General features: G+C 39.8%; 1 protein-coding gene across 3 annotated transcripts in view; it reads left to right on the forward strand.

Annotated features, from left to right (window-relative positions):
* The window catches only part of STK4 (serine/threonine kinase 4), a 102,964-nt gene that overhangs the window by 78,567 nt on the left and 4,728 nt on the right, over positions 1 to 19,669 (forward strand). The window contains exon 11 of one of the 3 annotated variants that reach the window (XM_074406579.1): positions 46 to 19,666. The exons of the other annotated variants lie outside the window; for them this stretch is intronic. Coding sequence (XP_074262680.1) covers positions 46 to 129 — 84 coding nt within the window. The 3' untranslated portion in view covers positions 130 to 19,666. Of the gene's footprint in view, positions 1 to 45; positions 19,667 to 19,669 lie in introns of those variants that run through there. 3 annotated transcript variants of the gene reach the window in all.

A 19,669-nucleotide genomic window follows, 5' to 3' on the forward strand; every position in this document is an offset into this window, starting at 1 on the left:
TTTGTGCTCTGGAATATAATGAGATTTTGTGCTCTTTTCTTTCAGAAAACTAGCCAAGAACAGCAGTCTGCAAAAGATGTATGTATCCAAAATTGCCAGGGAAACCTGCTGTGTAGATACACTTTCTGAGAAGCCACATGGCAAATGAATGTCGTCTTTGTCTCAGAACCATGGTAGCCTGGTTCTCCTGGTGGATCATGCTAGCTGATTTGAGCTTGGTTTTTAACTCAGTTATTGAAATGGCTCTAAGAGCAGGACTTAAATGCCTGTGGTGGTGACCCCAAAAGGTTTCTTAAAACAGTATCAGCCTGTCTGAGCTTGAGACCATTTTTCACTTCTTTTGTTTGGTTCGGAGACTGCTTGATCCATGGCTGCTTGGCAGGCTTTTGCTTCAGCGTTCATTCTGTGGCCATTAAACTACAGGATATTAAACTACAGGATGATTTTAATCCCAACTACATGCTGAGCAAAAACGCTGAGTCCAGGACGCCTCAGAAATAGATCCTAAGAACTGCAATAAGTATCATAGAACCTTAGGCCCTAGGAAGGGCTGTTCCAAGGTTACTTCTCTGGGCTTCACTGTAAGCACAGGTGACAAATGGGCCTGTCTTGAATTCCTAGAAGCCATTGTCTCTCTCAGTCAGCTCTTCCAACACTGTATCAGAGAATGATAAACTTTCAGGATTGAAAAGGGTCTTAAAGGACATATTTTCCAGCTCTTGCTATATTTTCAACAAGAGGCATCATCTGACATTTGCTTGACTACCTCTAGTCATTTCTGAAAAGAGGGAATTCCGCAAGTTGGAAGTAGTTCAAATCATTGCTCAAAGCTCTGTCTAAAGATAGTACTTTTTTTTTTTTTCAGCCAAAATTTGTCCCCAGGGAACTTCTATTCATGAAATTTTGATTACTTCTCACAGGAACTTTACAAAGAGTTAGTTGGGATTATTTGGATTTTCCATTTTGCAGATGAAGAAAGCCACCATCTCTTTCCCCTAACTACTTTGGTATTATGGTAGCTTGGGTTGAGGAAAATTTGCCAGGTCATTGTTACCAAGGCAAGTAACTAAATCCTGGGTTCTCTGTGTGCTAATGTTGTCCAGCATGTAGGCTTTACTGGTGTCTGTGCTTCATTCCCTCCCTCTGTTTAGCTGAGAGAATGAGTATGAAAGCACTTAGCCAGTAGTAGATGTTGGGTGACAGTTCATTAAAAGTGCAGACTCCTGGCCAGGTACGGGGCTCACATCTGTAATCCTAGCACTTTGAGAGGCCAAATCAGGAGGATCGCTTGAGCCTAGGAGTTTAAGACTAGCCTGAGAAACATAGCTAGACCCTGTCTCTACGAAAAATTTTAAAAAAATTAGCCAGGCTTGGTGGTACCCACCTGTAGTCCAGCTACTCAGGAGGCTGAAGCAGGAAGATCACTTGAGCCCAGGAGTTTGAGGCTGCAGTAAGTTGCACCACTGCAGTCTAGCCTGGGTGACAGAGGGAGACCCTGCCTTTTTTTTTTTTTTTTAAATAAAATAAAAATTGAAGGAAAAAGTACAGACTTCAGAGTCAGAACCTGATTCCATTTTTATTTCAACTACTAACTGGCTGTGTTAACCCCAGTGGATTATATAATTCTCCAAATCTCAAATTTCTCATCTGTAGCACTGGGTTAATAATTACAGATGTAAGATTTAATGATGAGCAAATGAGATTAATACATGTGAAATACTTAATGTATAGCTGCTACTAATGAACAGTTAATGCTTAAAAATTTCTGGGCTTTATTATTGCTATTGTTATTATTCCTGTAATCACTGTACAACAAGATCCCTGAATCCTACCCTCTCATCAAGGCAATACAGGCAGAGCCTCTGTTCTGTCCCACCTGTCCTTATGATTTCTCCTCTCCATAGGACTACCCTTGGTATTCATTTTCACCTGATTTACCAAAAATAGCAATGTCAGCATCAAAAGACGGGGTGGGAATGGGCATGTACACAATTTATCTGGTCCCTGGATTTCTCTGCTTCTCTTACATGGAGAGCTTTCAGGAGTCACCTTGGTATTCTGCCATGTTGCCAGAACTGGAGATTGGGCGTTAACTTTTTTTTTCTTATTTCCTGCCTTTAGGGAAGATACCTATAATCAAAAATATCATGGTTGTCTCTATTTTCACAGACGGTTTCATCCTCTGTGGCTTTGTTATTTGATTCTGTGTTTTTAACAATTTAGCTCATTCTACTTTTTCCTTGTGGTCTAGATTTCTTAGTGCTTAGTTTTGTTTGGTTTCACTTCAGATTAATCTAGGTCTCTGCCACTTCCCAGGACATCTTAATTTCATGTACGTTTTAAAATTTATTGGCATCAAGTTTTAGATTTTAAAATTTGCACTATCTGTATTTACAGCTTGCTTTTTATTCCTGTTATTTATTTCTTCCCCTTTTTTTGGAGCGAGGGTAGGGATTTTTTTTTTGGCGGGGTGGAGGGGAGAATCAATCTTATCAAAGTGTAGTTTTTTTAAAGCCCATACCAGCTTTTGGCTTTGTTGATCCTTGCTCCTGCACATTAACTTTTGAATTCATTAATTTATTTCTCATATCATTTTCTTCTTTCTACTTTCTATGGGTTTGTTTTCTTCACTTGAACAATTCAGCTTACTAACTTTTAATTATCTTTTTTTTCCCTCTGAGATGGAGTCTGGCACTGTTGCCCAGGCTGGAGTGCAGTGGCACGATCTTGGCTCACTGCAACCTCTGCCTCTCAGGTTCAAGCCATTCTCCTGTTTCAGCCTCCTGAGTAATTGGGACTACAAATGCATGCCACCGTGCCCAGCTAATTTTTGTATTTTTAGTAGAGACAAGGTTTCACCATTTTGGCCAGGCTGGTCTCGAACTCCTGACATCGTGATCTGCCCACCTTGGCCTCCCAAAGTGCTATGATTACAGGTGTGGGCCACTGCGCCCAGCCCAATTATCTTTCTTTTCTAATATACATTTAAGGCTCTAAAATTTATTTTGCATTCTACTTCAACTACCTTCCACAATTTTTGATATGTAATATTTTTGTAAAGTCAGGTTTGTTGAGGTCTAATTTATATGCTATAAAATGTGTTCCTTTTAAGTGTACAGTTTGATGAGTTTTGGTAGAAATATACAGTTGTATAAGCACCACCATAATCAAGCTATAGAACATTTCTAATATCCTGTAAAGTTCCCTTATGCCTTGATTTTTGTCCCTATAGCTTTGTCTTTTCTAGGATGTCAGGTGAATAGAATTGTGCAGTATATAGCCTTTTGTGTTTGGCCTCATTCACTTACATACTGTTTTGAGATTTGTTCATTTGTTGCATATGTCTGGAGTTTGTTCCTTTTTATTGCTGAGTGTTTCCATTGTATAGATATTACCAGAATTTATCTGTTCACCACTAATTTTCAGTGGAAGAAAATGAGAGTATTTTAATTCTGCACTTGGATTGTAACTATCGTACCAGACTATTCTGGACTGGAAAGTATCTTGGAATTTTTAAAATATAAATATTTATGTAGGTTTTATCATTTTGGAAGTTTTTCCATTAGTGGTCAAACATGAGCCCACGTGTATTCACTTGCACCCTTCCTCCCTGCAGCAGTCTGGGTTCAGAGAGAAGATGGAAACCACACAGTAGGTTAAACGGGAGTTTAATATAAATAAGTATTACCTATGATAAAAGAGTAACCATCGGATATGAAGAAACTGTGTATGGTTCCCTAAGGCGAGGGCGTATATCCAAGGAAGGACAAACTGCCAGGGCTTCAGACCTCGTTTGAGAAGGTGTGGTTCAGCCCATGGAATCACAGTGGAGTTTGCTGGTTTGACAAAACGGACTGATCCGAAGCCTCTGGGCAAGCCCTAGATTACCCTCTGGAGTGCAGGCAGAGAGCAGGCCATCTAGTGGGTTACTGGCCATCCAGCGTGTAGTAGGGTCTGGGCTCTGGCATGGGCAAGAGGCCTTAGGAACACAAGAGCCCTTTGGAGGCTTTGGCGTCCATGTCAACTGAGCTCCCAAAACGTTAGGGTAGGCTGAGCCTGCAAGGTCATAGAAAGACCACGTTCTAGGCTGTAGCTGGGCCACAGTGTTGATGGTACTCACACTCACATGGCCAGCTCCCATGCTGGACACCCAGGACAGCCTCTTCCTCCCAGCGCTCTACTGAGAAAACTTCACAGCACACGTTCTTCAGAGAAGTGCTTATCACAGAGTGCATACAGAAGGGTACACTTGGAGCTTAGAGGTAACACACTCTCCCTCTTCTTTTTGAAAGAAGTACTCTCAAGTCAAGAGCAGTAATAACTACGTGCTTGTGCTATTTACAATCAGACCCTTCTTGGGGGGTAAAGAGTTTATGAAAATTAGAACTTACATAGTTTTAAGTAAAAAAGATATGTTTATAGACAAATAGAACTATACCTTCCCATGGGATCTGTGTTATATACAGGTCATGGTATTGTCACTGTTCTCCCCTCTCCCAGTCATTGGAATCATAGATTACGAATAATTTTTTTCTGGTTTAGGAATTTATACACATTTGAGAAGTATTACCATGGCATAAATTAATTCACATTTAATTATACCTAATTAAACAGTTGCTGAAAAGAATAAAGGATTATCCCAAAATATATAGGCTATATACATATTAATGTTTTCACAGAATAAGGATTGAACCCATCTTTTTTAGAGTCTTCTGTCAGAAAAATGAACAAATGTTAACTCATATTTAGCAGTTTGAAGGCACACACACACACACACACACACACACACACACACCCCTACCCCTACCCCTATCTAGACCTAATTTATTTATGTTTTTGACACTGTAGAGAGTTCAGGTCCTAAGACTTTATGGCCATTAGAAAAACATTCGGACATGCTTTGCACAATTCTTGTCTGCTTTTGTTGCAGATTTTTTTTCTTTCAAAGGATTGCTTGAGAAGATACTTATTTTTGGGTATTTAGGTTGTGAATTTCTCACCCTTCATTAAATGGAGTACCCAGCAATAAGGCTTACAGAGTGTTATATACTTTCCAGAAACTGAGTGCTGTGTACTTGCAATCTTTTCCACTTTAAGAAAGCCCAAATTTAAAAAATTCGACCCGCAAAGTAGCTTATTTAGGGAATTTCTATTTGTATTCTTGACAAGTTTTCTGTAAGCATTTTTTTCTTTTGTGTGTTTAAAATTGGATCCTATTTAGTCTGTAGATACCTTTTAAGACTGCATCTATTAAATAAAGTGAGATCAATTTGCATTTTAGCTTTCAAATTTTGCTTGGGATTCTTTGGGCTGTTTTTATTTGGCAGGAAGAGAGAGAAGAAGCTTGGCCTTTTTGCTGTCTTGGAAATTTCCAGCCCAAGAAAGCATACAGAGGCATAGCTCACAGGGTTTCTTATATGATTAGCTAGCTCTTTTCCTGTGAATTATTAAGCTGCATTACAACAGCAGCTTGGTACAGTTGGTGTTTTAGGTTTTCATACCTTCTGAAAGATTAATATTCCTACAAGAATGAGGTTACTTTTGATGTCCCCTTTAGTGTTTTTAAACATCAAGAGCATCACATTCTTGTACTCTACCTTCTGCAGACATTTACAATTATTCTAGGAGGTGTAATGGGTATTTACTAACTTCCTGAAAGTGTTTCTCTCACAGATTGGCTTCCTTAAGTGTGAAATTCATACACAGATTTGAAACTACACTGTCCCCCTTGTCGATGGGGGATATGTTTCAAGACCCCACTGGATGGCAAAACCATAGATAGTACTGAACCCCATTGCTCCCAGTCAGAACATGTTTCTGTTCATGTCTTTCACCCACAAATGTAATGCCTTTTTTATATTAACCAAGGGCTTATCACACAGCTGTGGTTGAAACTTTTGCCCCTTGAGGTATAACAACAAAACTAGCATGTATTTCATTTTCCTTCTTCACAGTATCACTGGTAGAAGATTCATTCTTACTGTAATCTTAGCAACCTTAATGTATGACTTTTTTTCTTTTTAGCCAACAGTGTTGATTTTTTTCACCTAAAGGAAGCACATCATGGCGTCTCTTTGGCTTTTATGAATTGCCAGCATCACTGCTCTTACATTTTGGGTCCATTATTAAGTGAAATCGGGGTTCCTTAAACACAAGTACTTTGATACCAATTCTGCAACAGTCCATTTGATAACCAAGGTGACTACAGAGTGACTGACAGGCGGGCGGGTAGTGTGTGTAGCATGGTTATGCTGGACAAAGAGTTGATTCACATCCCAGGCGGGATAGAGCAGGGCAGCACAGGACTGCATCATGCTTCTTAGAATGACACACAGTTAAAACTTAGGAATTGATTATTTCTGGAAGTTTCCATTTAATATTTTTAGACCTTGGTTGACTGTGGGTAACCGAAACTGCAGATAAGGGGGAATAATGTATTCTTAAAAGAGAATTTTTCTTAAAGAGCAGTCATAAGCAACCAGGACTAGAGTGAATTTTTGCTTTATTTTTCTTTGTAACTCTATTGCAATTAGGATACTGAATTAGTCACTCATGTTGATTTTGGTATGCATGGGTCAATTTTGAGTAATTGATATAACTTTATTTAATGAACTTATATTATCCTCTTAGGCTTATATATTGATTATATACTTTCAAAGCTGAAAAGCCTAGTGTCTTACTAGTGCTTGAGAGAACCCAGTAAAAAGTCGGTATCACTTTCAAATAAAGCCTTAAAGATTAAGGATATATTTCTTTATTAAATATTTATTGAGAATTATTTTTTGCCGGCCTGCTCTCTGAAAATATATTAGATAGAGTGTCTACTCTTAAATAGCTCCCACTTTAGTAAACAAAAAAGATACATGATTGAAAGAGGAGTTGGAGCTTGTGCTGAGCCGGAAGGCTGAATGGGCAGTCCCCTAAGCAGAAGACAGAAGTAGATCCAGCAGAAGCTTGGAGGTGTACAAAAGTATGGCACCTGAAGGAACTGGGAGTCATTGTTACTGACAAATGAGGTCATAGTCTTTTTGTTTATTTAACCTAATTTTATTAGTTCTCTGTATCTCAAGTGTGTTACTTGACATAACCAAACTTGCATTTCATTTTTAAAAATTAAAATTCAGACCCTTCCCTGAACTAGTATGAGCATCCCCCACCCCATGCTTTGCATTACAAATTTATGAAGAGATGAAGTGTTGTGTTTTTGTCTTTCCAGAGACTCTGGCCACAGGGATTCTTCCATCTCTCAGCTTCTATAGCACATGTTGCCCTGACATGCAGTTGGTCAGGCTTTCAGTCAGATACACTAAGGTTCCTGTCCTAATTCAACCACTTACAACCTCTGGGATCACAGGCAAATGCCTGCATCTCTCTAAGCCTCCAATGTCTGTCTCTGTAAATTGGGGGTAAGAGTACTTCTTAGACTTCAGTGAGGATTACTTGAGATAATGCATGTAAGGTGCTGAGCACAATGCCCAGCACACAGAACTCAATTAAAAGTAGCTCTAATTAATGTTAGTGATCATTAGCACTCATTAATACCCCAGACTGTAGCTTGTTTTCATGACTTACCTACCTCTTTTCTCTCCACAACTAGTGTGAAGGCAGCATGCTATATACTTTTTTGTCTCATACCCACTCTTACTCACCCATACTCCTCTATCCCTACATAGGTTCTGACACAGAGTGGGTCCTGGCTACATTTTTTAAAAGTTGTAACACGAGATATAAGCAAGTAAACCTTGGGTGATAGGAAAGTTTCTTATGGGTTCTTGCTGTGGACAATCAGAGTCAAGATGATAGTGAAAAAAATCTGTGTTTGATCAAAAGTATGTTACCTTGGCCAAAGGCTGTTACAAACCTCAGAACAAAACCAAAACAAAACAGGTGCCTTGTGAATTCCAGAGTAAGTTGTAAAAGCTCATGCCAGAATAGAGTTGGAATAAATTCTAAACATGCAAAATGCTACTTGAAGAATTTTGTCCTGTGAATTTAAGAATGGTTTTTAATTACAGTAGCTCCCAAACCTTAACTATGGTTTTGCTTTCCATGGTTCAAGTTACCCACAACCACCTGCACTCTGAAAATATTAAATAGAAAATTCCAGAAATAAACAATTCATGGGTTTTTAATTACACGTCATCCTGAGTAGTATGATGAAACCTTGTGCCGTCCTGTTTCATCCTTCCTGGGACATGAATCATCACTCTGTTCAGCGTATCTACGCTGTTGCACCCATTAGTCACTTAGTAGACATCTTGGTTATCATAAAGCCTATTGTGCTACTGGTATTACAGTGCTTGTGTTTAATCCTTTTTTTTAAATTTTATTTTTAGTATGGAAATTTCTTTTTTTTTTTACTTTATGTTCACGGGTACATGTGCAGGTTTTTACATAGGTAAACTGTGTGTCTCTGGGGCTTGCTGTACAGATTATTTTATCACTCAAGTAATTAGCACAGTACCCAATAGGTGATTTGTTGATCCTTTCCCTTCTCCCACTCTCCACCCTCCAGTAATCCTCAGTGTCTGTTGTTCTTCTGTATGTACTCATATGTTTTTGTGGTTTAGGTAAGTGAGAACATGCAGTATTTTTCTTTTTTTGAGATGGAATCTTGCTCTGTCTGTCACCTATGCTGGAGTGCAGTGGTACAATCTCAGCTCACTGCAACCTCTGTCTTTTGAGTTCAAGCAATTCTCCTGCCTCAGCCTCCTGAGTAGCTGGGATTACAGGTGTGTGCTACCACGTCCAGCTGATTTTTGTATTTTTAATAGGGACAGGGTTTCACCATGTTGGCCACCCTGGTGTCCAATTCCTGACCTCAAATGATCCTCCTACTTTGGCCTCCCAAAGTGCTGGGATTATAGGCTGAGCCACCTTGCCTGGCCTTAGTATTTGTTTTTCTCTTCCTGTGTTAGTTTGCTTAAGATAATGGCCCCCAACTTCATCCATGTTGCTGCAGAGGACATGATCTTATTCTTTTTTATGGCTACATAGCATCCCAGGGTGCATATGGACAACATTTTCTTTATCCAATCTACCATTGATGAACACTTAGGCTAATTCCATGTCTTTGCTATTGTGAATAGTGCTGTGATGAACATAAGTGTGCATGTGTCTTCATGGTAGAATTATTTATATTCCTTTAGGTATATACTCAGTAATGGGATTACAGGGTCAAGTGGTAATTCTGTCTTAAGTTCTTTGATAAATCACCCACACTGTTTTCCGCAACAGCTGAACTAATTGACATTCCCACCAGCAGTGTGTAAGCGTTCCCTTTTCTCCACAACCTTACCAGCATCTGTTATCTTTTGACTTTCTAATAATAGCAAAAAATTCTGACCGATGTGAGATGATATCTTACTGTGGATTTGTTTTTTGTTTGTTTGTTTGTTTGTTTACACAGGGTATTGCTCTGTCACTCAGGCTGGAGTGCGGTGGTATGATCATGGTTCACTGCAGCCTTGACCTCCTGGGCTCAGTAGATCCACCTGCCTCAGCCTCTTGAGCAGCTGGGACTACAGGAATGTGCCACTACATCTGGCTAGTTTTTGTATTTTTTTGTAGCGCTGGGATTTTACGATGTTTCCCAGGCTGGTCTCAAACTTCTAGGCTCAAGTGATCCACCCACCTCAGCCTCCCAAAGTGTTGTGATTACAGGTGTGAGCCACTGCAGTCAGCTTCATTGTGGTTTTGATTTGCATTTTCTAATGATTAAAGATGTTGAGCACTTTTTAATATGCTTGTTGGCCACGTGTATGTCTTCTTTTGAAAAGTGTCTGTTCATGTCCTCTGCCCACTTTTTCACAGGAAGCTTTGTTTTTTGCTTGTAAATTTGTTTAAGTTCCTTATAGATTGTGGCTATTAGATCTTTGTTGGATGCATAGTTTTCAAATATTTTCTCCCATTCTGTAAGTTGTCTGTTTTCTCCCTTCATAGTTTCTCTTGCTGGGCAGAAGCTCTTTAGTTTAATTTGGTCTCATTTGTTGATTTTTCCTTTTGTTGCAGTTGCTTTTGGTGTCTTCATCATGAAATCTTTGTCAGGTCCTGTGTCCAGAATGGTATTTCCTACATTATCTTCCATGGTTTTTATAGTTTTAGATTTTACATTTAAGTGTTTAATCTATCTTGACTTGACTTTGTATATGATATAAGGAAAGGGTCCAGTTTTAATCTTCTGCATATGGCTAGCCACTTATCCCAGGACCATTTATTGAACAGGGAATCCTTTCCTCATTGCTTGTTTTTGTCAGATTGGTTGAGGAGCAGTGGGTTGTAGGTATGCAGCCTTATTTCTAGTTCTCTATTCTGCCCCATCAATCTGTGTGTCTTCTCTTCCAGTGCCATGCTGGTTGGGTTACTGTAGCCCTGTAGTTACTGCAGCTTTGTTCTTTCTGCGTAGGATTGCCTTGTGTGTGTGTGTGTGTGTGTGTGTGTGTGTGTGTGTGTGTGTGTTTTGGCTTTTTAAAAATTCCATAGGAATAGCATTGAATCTGTAAATTGCTTTGGGGGCCATATAGCCATGTTAACAATGATTCTTCCTATCCATGAACATGAAAAAACATTCTTATCCAATGTCTTTTTTATTTGTTGATATCATCTTTGATTTCTTTGAGCACTGTTTTATAATTCTTTTAGTAGAGATCTTTCATCTCCCTGGTTAGCTGTATTCTATTTACATATCTTTCATTTTCCTGGTAGTTTATCTTTTTGTGGCTATTTTGAATGGGACTGCATTATTGATTTGGTTTTCAGTTTGGATGTCAGTGTATAAGAATGCTATTTATTATATTTTTGTACATTGATTTTATATACCGAAACTTTGCTGAAGTGGTTTATCAGATCAAGGAGCTTTTGGGAAGAGTCTATAGGGTTTTCTATATATAGAATTATATTGTCTGCACACAGATGGTTTGATTTCCCTTATTCCTGTTTGGATGTCTTTTATTTCTTTTTCTTGTCTCATTGCTCTGGGAGGACTTCCAGTACTTTGTTGAATAGGAGTGGCCAGAAAGGGCATCCTTGTCTTGTTCTGGTTTTCAAAGGGAATGCTTCCAGCTTTTGCCCATATAGTATGATGTTGGCTGTGGGTTTTTCATAGATGGGTCTTACTATTTTGAAGTATGTTTCTTCAATTACTAGTTTGTTGAGGTTTTTTTTTTTTTTTTTTTAACACGAAGGGATGTTGACTTGTATCAAAAGCCTTTTCTACATCTGAGATAATCATGTGGTTTCTGTTTGCGTGATGAATCACATTTATTGATGTGCGTATGTTGAACCAATCTTGCATCTCAGGGATAAAGACTACCTGATGTTGGTTGATTAGCTTTTTTATGTGCTACTGGATTTGATTTGCTAGTATTTGGTTGAAGATTTTTGCATCTATGTTCCTTGAGAAAAATGGCCTGAAGTTTTGTTGTTGTTGTTTTTGCGTCTCTGTCAGGTTTTGGTGTCCGGATGATGCTAGCCTCATAGAATGAGTTAGGGAAGAATCCCGCCTCCTCAATTTTTTGGAATAGTTTCAGTAGGATTGGTACCAACTCTTCCTTATACATCTGATAGAATTCAGGTATGATTCCATCGGGCCCTGGTTCTAGGTTTTGTAGCTTGTGTGTATCGAGGTGTTCATAGAAGTTTCTGGGTTTTTAATATCTTTCTGTGGGGTCAGTGGTAACGTCCTCTTTGTCATTTCTGATTGTGTTTATTTGGATCGTCACTATTTTTTTTCTTTATTAGTCTAGCTAGTGGTCCATCTAGCTTACTAAATCTTTTTTTTTTTTTTTTCCAGAAAACCAACTCCTGGATTTATTGGTCTTTTGCATGTTTTTTCACATCTCAGTTTTCTTAAGTTCAGCTTTGATTTTGGTTATTTCTTTTTGTTAGCATTGGTATTGGTTTGCTCTTCTTTCTCTAGTTCCTCTAGTTGATATGAGTAACCCTTATTTTAAATCAATAATGGCCTCGAGGCATAAGAGTTGTGATGCTGGCAATTTGGATTTGCCAAAGGGAAGCTATAAAGTGCTTCCTTGTTTGTTTCTCTCTTACTGTGCCTAATTTAAAAATTAAACTTTATCATAGGTATAGATGTATAGGAAAAAATTGTGTGTGTGTATGTATATCTATATATACACACATATACATATACACAGACATATATATACACACACGCGCATACACATACATACAGATATCTAGCTAGATAGTAACCAAAATACATACATCTGTGGTTTTAGACATCCACTGGAATGTATCCCCTGTGGGTAGCAGGGACTGCTGTAATCACAAAAAAAACCTAACAGTATGCAGGTACTTCATATCATAGAAAATGTTATTATTTAAAGAAGAAAACTTGATTTTTGTGTTTGCCAATTATTAAATCATATTCTTTATACATACACATGTACACACACAATGTACTGAGTCTCCTCTCTAGGCTCTGTGGACAAAGTCTTTGGGCTATTTGAACCCAGTCTTCTAAGAGAACCATGTCAGAGATCTTGTCATTATATCACCACACCTACTTGAAGCCAGATTTCTTTGATTCACCCAGGCTTATGATCTGCATTTCATTCCAGTCTTCTTGGTACATATTTTTTATATATGTGGTCAAGTTTTCTTTGTTTGGAATTCTGATAATGAGAATTACAAGTGTTGTTTAATTATAAACCTAAAATGGGATTGAGGCAATTGTTAACTCATGGTTTTTCTGCTTTCCCTCCTTACTGGGGAAGAATTAGGAAGATTTTATAGGTGACTGATGGAAGAATAATTTGGCATGACCATAATTTGGATCAGAAAAGGTCTCTTATTAAAATTCCCACAAGGTCCATTTAAGGAGCAAGATCTTTTGAAATAATGGTGTGGTACTTACTAAATCCACACAAGTTATGCTTTGATTTTTCTCCTTGGTTCTTTGTCATCTGATGAGAGATTACTGCGTTACCTGAGAATCTTACCTTACTAGAGTCACTTCTCCTTAACTAGAATCCATTCCTAAATAGTAACATAGTCACATCAAGAAAGAGTGAGTATCCTTGGTACTAAGTTAGTGCTCTAGATGCCTTTTGACTGCCTTTGTACATTTTTTTGTTGTTGTTAGACTTTTCCTGACTTCCTAGTGGCGGGTGTTGAGGTGTGGGATGGTATGTTGGTGGCTTCATTCAACTTTTTAGCTTCTATCAACCTTCCCTGTCATCTTGCTAAATTCCAAAGGTGTGTTCTTTCCTCATTCTTGGTCACAATAAAACATCACCTGAGACGGGATCAGCCTGACTCGCCCATCCGCAAGGGATGATGTGTTTGAGAAATCCTGTTTGTGACACTGGGGGGAAAATTGTGAGTGTTCATTTATGATACATATGGAATTGGAGCTTGTCCTTAAAAGCTCTGGCAGGTCTCTCTTTGATGTTTTTTTAGGGACATCTCATTACATCATTTGTGCAATAGACTTTTGAGGTGAGAGTTTCTAGTGGCAGAGGAGCAGAACTTTGAAATAGGTCTAAACCCTGTACTTTGGATTTGGCCAGACCCATTTGTGTTTCCCATGGGACTGGTTGACAAGGCACGAGGAAGCTCTACTATACATTCTCATGTGTTTAGTGTAGCTTGACTCTGCTGATGCAACATGGGCTAATTGTCAGTGTAATTCCTCTGAGTTATCTCTGTGATGAAATACTAGCTGGAGCTTCCCAGTGGGTCTCTGGGCCAGTTATGCAACTGACTTTGACATGGTATGATTCAGAATTTCAGAGTTGCTAAAGCGATTTGAGAAGAAATCAGTTCCCATCAGCCTTCATTATTCATACTGAAGGTGGGAATCAGGACTTGGCCAGGCTGTGGCCTGGCCCAGAGGAAATACATTAGATTTATATGATTTATAGTTTCTCACAAAGAGTTTACTAGAGTTACCTCTGTGTATGTGATATGTGTCATGTACCATGTTATGAGCTCATCTTATAGCAACAACTATTATTTACATTATATACTTCCTCCATTTTCCGAAAAAGGATATAGCTGTCACTTATCCACTTTCTTTCTGGTGGATGCATGACATTATGTTATATACTTTACCAGTACCTCCAAACCTCACAACTTCCCTTGTAGAATCAGTAATGTCCTCCATTCAAAAATGAGAAAATTGAGGCACATATTAGATGATTTATCCAAAGGCATCCAACTACCAAGGGCAGAACTCGTGTGGAACCAGGTCCATCTGATTTAACACCAGTGCTCTTGCCTCTAACCTGAGCTGCTTCTCTGACAGGTGTACTGCCCTTTATATTCATGTTGCCCAGCAGTGTTCCTGACCTAGGATAGCTGCCAGTAAAGTTGGTTGATTTTATTTGAATCATATTAAGCACCCTGGAGTCACTGTACCTCAGCAGCAGCACCCTGTGTGTAATAGGTACTTGGTATTTTTATGTGAACAAAAGCAACAAAGTAGACAACATACTCATTTTGCAGATGAGAAAACTAAATCCCCAGAGAGTGTCGACAAGTAACCTGCCTAAAGTTACCCATCACCACTGGTGGCATTTCTGAATGTGAAGGCTACCAGATGTATCTAATGTCAGCTAAATTCGTGATTCTTCCTGTCTTCCACATTTTTCACAAATACACTCCCATTTCCAGAAACCCTTCAGGTTTCTTCCAGTTGCTTGCTGCCTCTTCTAATTCAAGTTCCTCATTCCCATCTGAGACCACCTCAGCCTGGACTTTATTGTCCATATCATTATCAGCATTTTGGACAAAGCCATTCAACAAGTCTCTAAGAAGTTCCAAACCTTCCCACATTTTCTTGTCTTCTTCTGAGCCCGCCAAATTGTTCCAACCTCTGCCTGTTACCCAGTTCTAAAGTCACTTCCACATTTTCAGGTACCTTTTCAGTAGCACCCACTCCTGGGGTTGACAATTTACTGTACCAATTTACTGTATTAATCTGTTTTCATGCTGCTAATAAAAGACATATTCAAGACTGGGCAATTTACAAAAGAAAAAGTTTAATGGATTCAGTTCCACATGGCTGGGGAAGCCTCACAATCATGGCAGAAGGTGAAAGGCACATCTCACATGGCGGCAGATACAAGAAGAGAGCTTGTGTAGGGAAACTCCCCTTTATAAAACCATCAGATTGGCCAGGCACAGTGGCTAATGCTTGTAATCCCAGCGCTTTAGGAGGCCGAGATGGGCGGATCACCTGAGGTCAGGAGTTCAAGACTAGCCTGACCATCATGGTGAAACCCCGTCTCTACTAAAAATACAAAAATTAGCTGAGCATGGTGGCGGGCGCCTGCAATCCCAGCTGCTTGGGAGACTGAGGAGGCGAATTGCTTGAACTCAGGAGGTAGAGATTGCAGTGAGCCGAGATTGTGCCACTACACTCCAGCCTGGGTGACAGAGCCGGACTCCATCTCAAAAAAAAAAAAAAAAAGCCATCAGATCTCATGAGACTTATTCACTATCATTAGAATAGCATGGGAAAGACCCACCCATGCTATTTAATTACCGAGATTTAATTACCTCCTACCGGGTCCCTCCCACAACATGTGGGAATTGTGGGAGCTACAATTCAAAATAAGATTTGGGTGGGGACACAGCCAAACCATATCATAGATTTTCCTGAGATAATTAGGGACTGATAATCAGGAGCTGATCTGGATGTGCAAATATGAAGTATGGGGATCACAGAATAAAGAGGATGTTCGAATCCTATGGGAGAGATGAGATACTGAGTGGATATTTCCCATACCTGGCGGAAACACCTCAAGCTTCTTACATGGCTGGTTGAGAATTTCCTGTTTTAAGATTCTGGCTGTAGCAAAACTGTAGAATCACAGTTATTTTACTGTAAGATATTCATTTGAAATGTATTTATGCCACCAAGGACCAGGAAGGTGAAATGCTACACGTGGCGCCATCAAACTATTGTCTGAGCTTGTTTTTCGGAAAAATCCATATCTGGATGATGTGACTGAGTCATCAGCAGTGCCTGGCTGGCTGTGTTCTAATAGGTCAGATGTAACTTAAGCCCCAAAGTTCTTAGGACAGCCATAAATTAGTCTGAATGTGGCTGAGATAAAGCAAGGGTGCTTGTTGCCCCCAGCTTAGAATCAAGGGCAACAAAGCTGCCTAGAAACTGGAAACCTGGGAGAAGCTTTAGACCAGAGACAGGCAGCAATACTTTGTGAGAATTTTACTAACAGAAAAATAAGGAAGATACAGAGTCATGTTTATCAAACTTGAGGATTTATAAGAAATACCTGTATCGCTTATATATTTTATTTTTATTTATTTTTGAGACAAGGACTTGCTCTGTTTCCCAGGCTAGAGTGCAGTGGCTCAATCAAGGCTCACTGCGGCCTCACAGCGGGCTCAATCCTCTCATCTCAGCCTCTGGAGTACCTGGGACTGTGTACCACCACACCTGGCTAATTTTTTCCCCCAATAGAGATGGGATTTCACTATGTTGCCCAGGCTGGTCTGGAGTTCCTGGGCTCAACGAGTCCTCCCACTTAGGTCTCCCACAGTGCTGGAATTCAGGCATGAGCCACCATGACCAGCATGCATAGCTCCTTTAAAATGCAAAATCCTGTGCATCAGCTCCCAGGGAGTCTGATTAAGTAGCTTTGGCTTGGGGCTCAGAAATCTGTATTTTTAGCAAGTGATTCTGATACAAGTGATCCATAGATCATACACTGAGAAACGCTGAGTCTGGAAAGACTTCTGAGATCATCTAGTCAGCCCTCTCTCACAAACGGGGAATTTAAGGTCTAAGGAGGAGAAGGGGCTTGACCAAAGTTGCCGAACAAGTTGCAAAGTCAGTGCAGGTCCACTAACGTACATTTCTTCATTTTGCAATTTACTCTTCATCCTAGTGGCTGGATGGAAAGCAAGTCAGCCTTCCTGATTCCCAGCTCCCCTTCCTTCACGCTATTTTTTATTTTCTTTTTTTCCAGAGCACCTTCTAATGTAAAAATAATTTACTAATTTGCTGTGTTTATTGCTGTTTTCCTTGCTTCACTAAAATACAAGCTTCACAGGGGCAGTGATTTTGTTTTGTTTTGTTTTCACTGAAGTAGCCTATGTGCCTCGAACAGCACCTGACCCATAGTAGGTGCTTAATGAGTATTTATAAGTGGATGGGTGAAAAATACTTCATTAAACTGTACATGAGTTAACAGGAATTATGTACCAGTCCTTAGGCATTAACACGAAATAGAATAGAGTATTTTCTTTTTCACATGTTTGATTCTAACTTGAATTAGAGGTTATAGAAACAGCTTCTTTGTAGAAGATTAGAGACTTACCAATCATATATACAGTAACAACAATATGAATAACAATAGCAATAATATGAATAACAATAGCAACAATAACAACAGTGATAACTTCCATTTATGGAATATTTACATTCCATAATGTAGGCACGGTGAAAGGCACGTCTCACATGGTAGCAGACAAAAGAAGAGAGCTTGTGTATTAAAACAGATTAATACAGTACATTGGTACCAGGAGTGGTACCAAATACCAAAGACTAGGCAATATTATTCCATAAATGGAATATTTACTGTCTCTCCAACACATACCATGTGAAGTTCTGAGCTAAGACCATCACACCATTATCTCATCTAAGTCTTAGTACAGACGAAGGGTAGAGGAACAAACTAGTATTGTCTGTTTTCCAAAGGAGGAAACTGAGGCTCAAGAGGCGAAATTACTGTTTAAGGTTAAATAGCCAGTGCAGATTTAGGACCTGTGATTCCAAAGATTACATTCTTAACTACTTGTTACATTCAGTATTAGGCTTGGGGAATTCTCTCTTTGCAGAAGGAATTGAAAATGCCAAAGACTAGGCAAGCACCGCTCTTCAGGATGTCCTTGGGCCAAGAACACCAGCCTCTAAGGTAGTATAAAACCACAGGCTGGAAAGACGCATTTTTTTTTTTCAGCCCAGCTTTCCAGTATTTACCCACACTCTCAAGTCTTTCCATCCTTACGTTACAAAGAACCTTTCGTCTTGAACTATTAGGGTTTCTCACTTCTCAGACACCCTCCCTGAAGCAGGCCAAGGAAAATTCCTGTGGTGACAGGTCATTTCTAGGAAGGCCACTGTAGCACTTCATACTTGCTCACACCCCACCCACTCAAGGAAGGGTAGACAGAAAGAGGCTCCTTCACCCAGCTTCTATGCTGCTTTCCTGTTGAGGCCGCAGGAAGGGGCTGAGGATCATGATTTTCTAAATGTGGACACAACAGACCTCTTGTAAGACTTGGATGAGCCTTTGAGTTCTTGAAACACTGTACCTATTAAAACTGGTTGTGAACACACAGAATAAAGTATTGCCACCCACTGTGGATAATGTCAGCATTCATTCCCACCCTTGACAGCCAAGACTGTCCCAGCTTGGAATCAGTGAGCACTTCACACATGGCAGCAGAGCCCCTTACCCCACAGCTGCAGATACAGGTTGAACACTGGTGCACCCCTGGGCCTTTAAGAAGAGAAAGGCTTAGAACACCCACTGCCATCTTTACACACACAGTGCACTAGGTACTGTGCTGAGAACTTCACAGCCATGATCTCATTTAATTCTTATAATTAAATAAGATGAGGCACTGCTGTCCCACTTCCGTAGATGGGGAAGGCCTGGAGAGATTGGTAACTTGTCAGTCTTAACGGCATCTGCAACAGGCAGAACCACATTTTAAACAAAGATTCAGTTAGTTCTAAGACCTTTGCTTTCCTAGTCTGCTCTTCTGTAACAGTGGTTAAGAGCATTGACTCTGGAGCCACACTGCCTGGATTTCAGTCTTGGCTCTGCCACTTACTAGTTGGGAAACATTGGGCAGGTTACTTAGCTATCCTTCTCCTTGGGCTGTTCATCTGTAACATAGGGATAATAATGTCTTCATAGCATGGGTTGCTGCAAAGATTAAAGGAATCCATATATGTAAAGAACTCAGTGTCTGGTGCATAGAAATCACCAAATGCCAGCCATTATTATTAATTTATGTATCAAGTCCTTTTTTTCTCTGCTTGATAGAAACTTGATCTCAGAAGTTTCAGGTTTTTCCAACTACCCACCCTTACTCCCAACCCCTGCCAAGGGTTGCGTCTGTATTCCCAAGGAGCTTAGAGTGTTACCTGCTGTATAGTAGCCTCACATGAATGCTGGTGATAATATGGCAGTGCCGAGACATTGGGGGTGTGGGAAGGCAGAGTTAGGGGCTGTCATCTGCATCTTGTCAGCGTCCATCGTCCGTGGTGTTGTATCCTGAAAGTGTGAAGGGCGCTGTCCAGATGCTCATCTTGTGGACAGAACAAGAACGGGGAGGCAGCCATTATTTCATGTACAGCAAGTTACTGTTATTTTAATGCCCTAACAATGAATCTATATTTAATTAATTTAAAAGCTAGCGGAAGTAAGAATATTATTCACTAAGTTCCTGGTCAAGGTACGTTAAATCAAAGAGGTTAGCACTTAGATCTCTTCCAGGGATAGATTATCTCAGACAAGCTTCAAGGTATGCCATTCTTTGGAATGAACCACCACCACCCAATAGTGTCTGCCTCCTGTCTCCCTCCCTTCTGGGTGCCTGGGAAGGCAGCCTTCGCCACTGTTCTGCCACTGGCCTAAGCTTCTTCGTGACTCTACTTTCCACTTCT

Source organism: Saimiri boliviensis, chromosome 9 (assembly GCF_048565385.1).
Source record: "Saimiri boliviensis isolate mSaiBol1 chromosome 9, mSaiBol1.pri, whole genome shotgun sequence".
Classification (NCBI taxonomy): Eukaryota; Metazoa; Chordata; class Mammalia; order Primates; family Cebidae; genus Saimiri; species Saimiri boliviensis.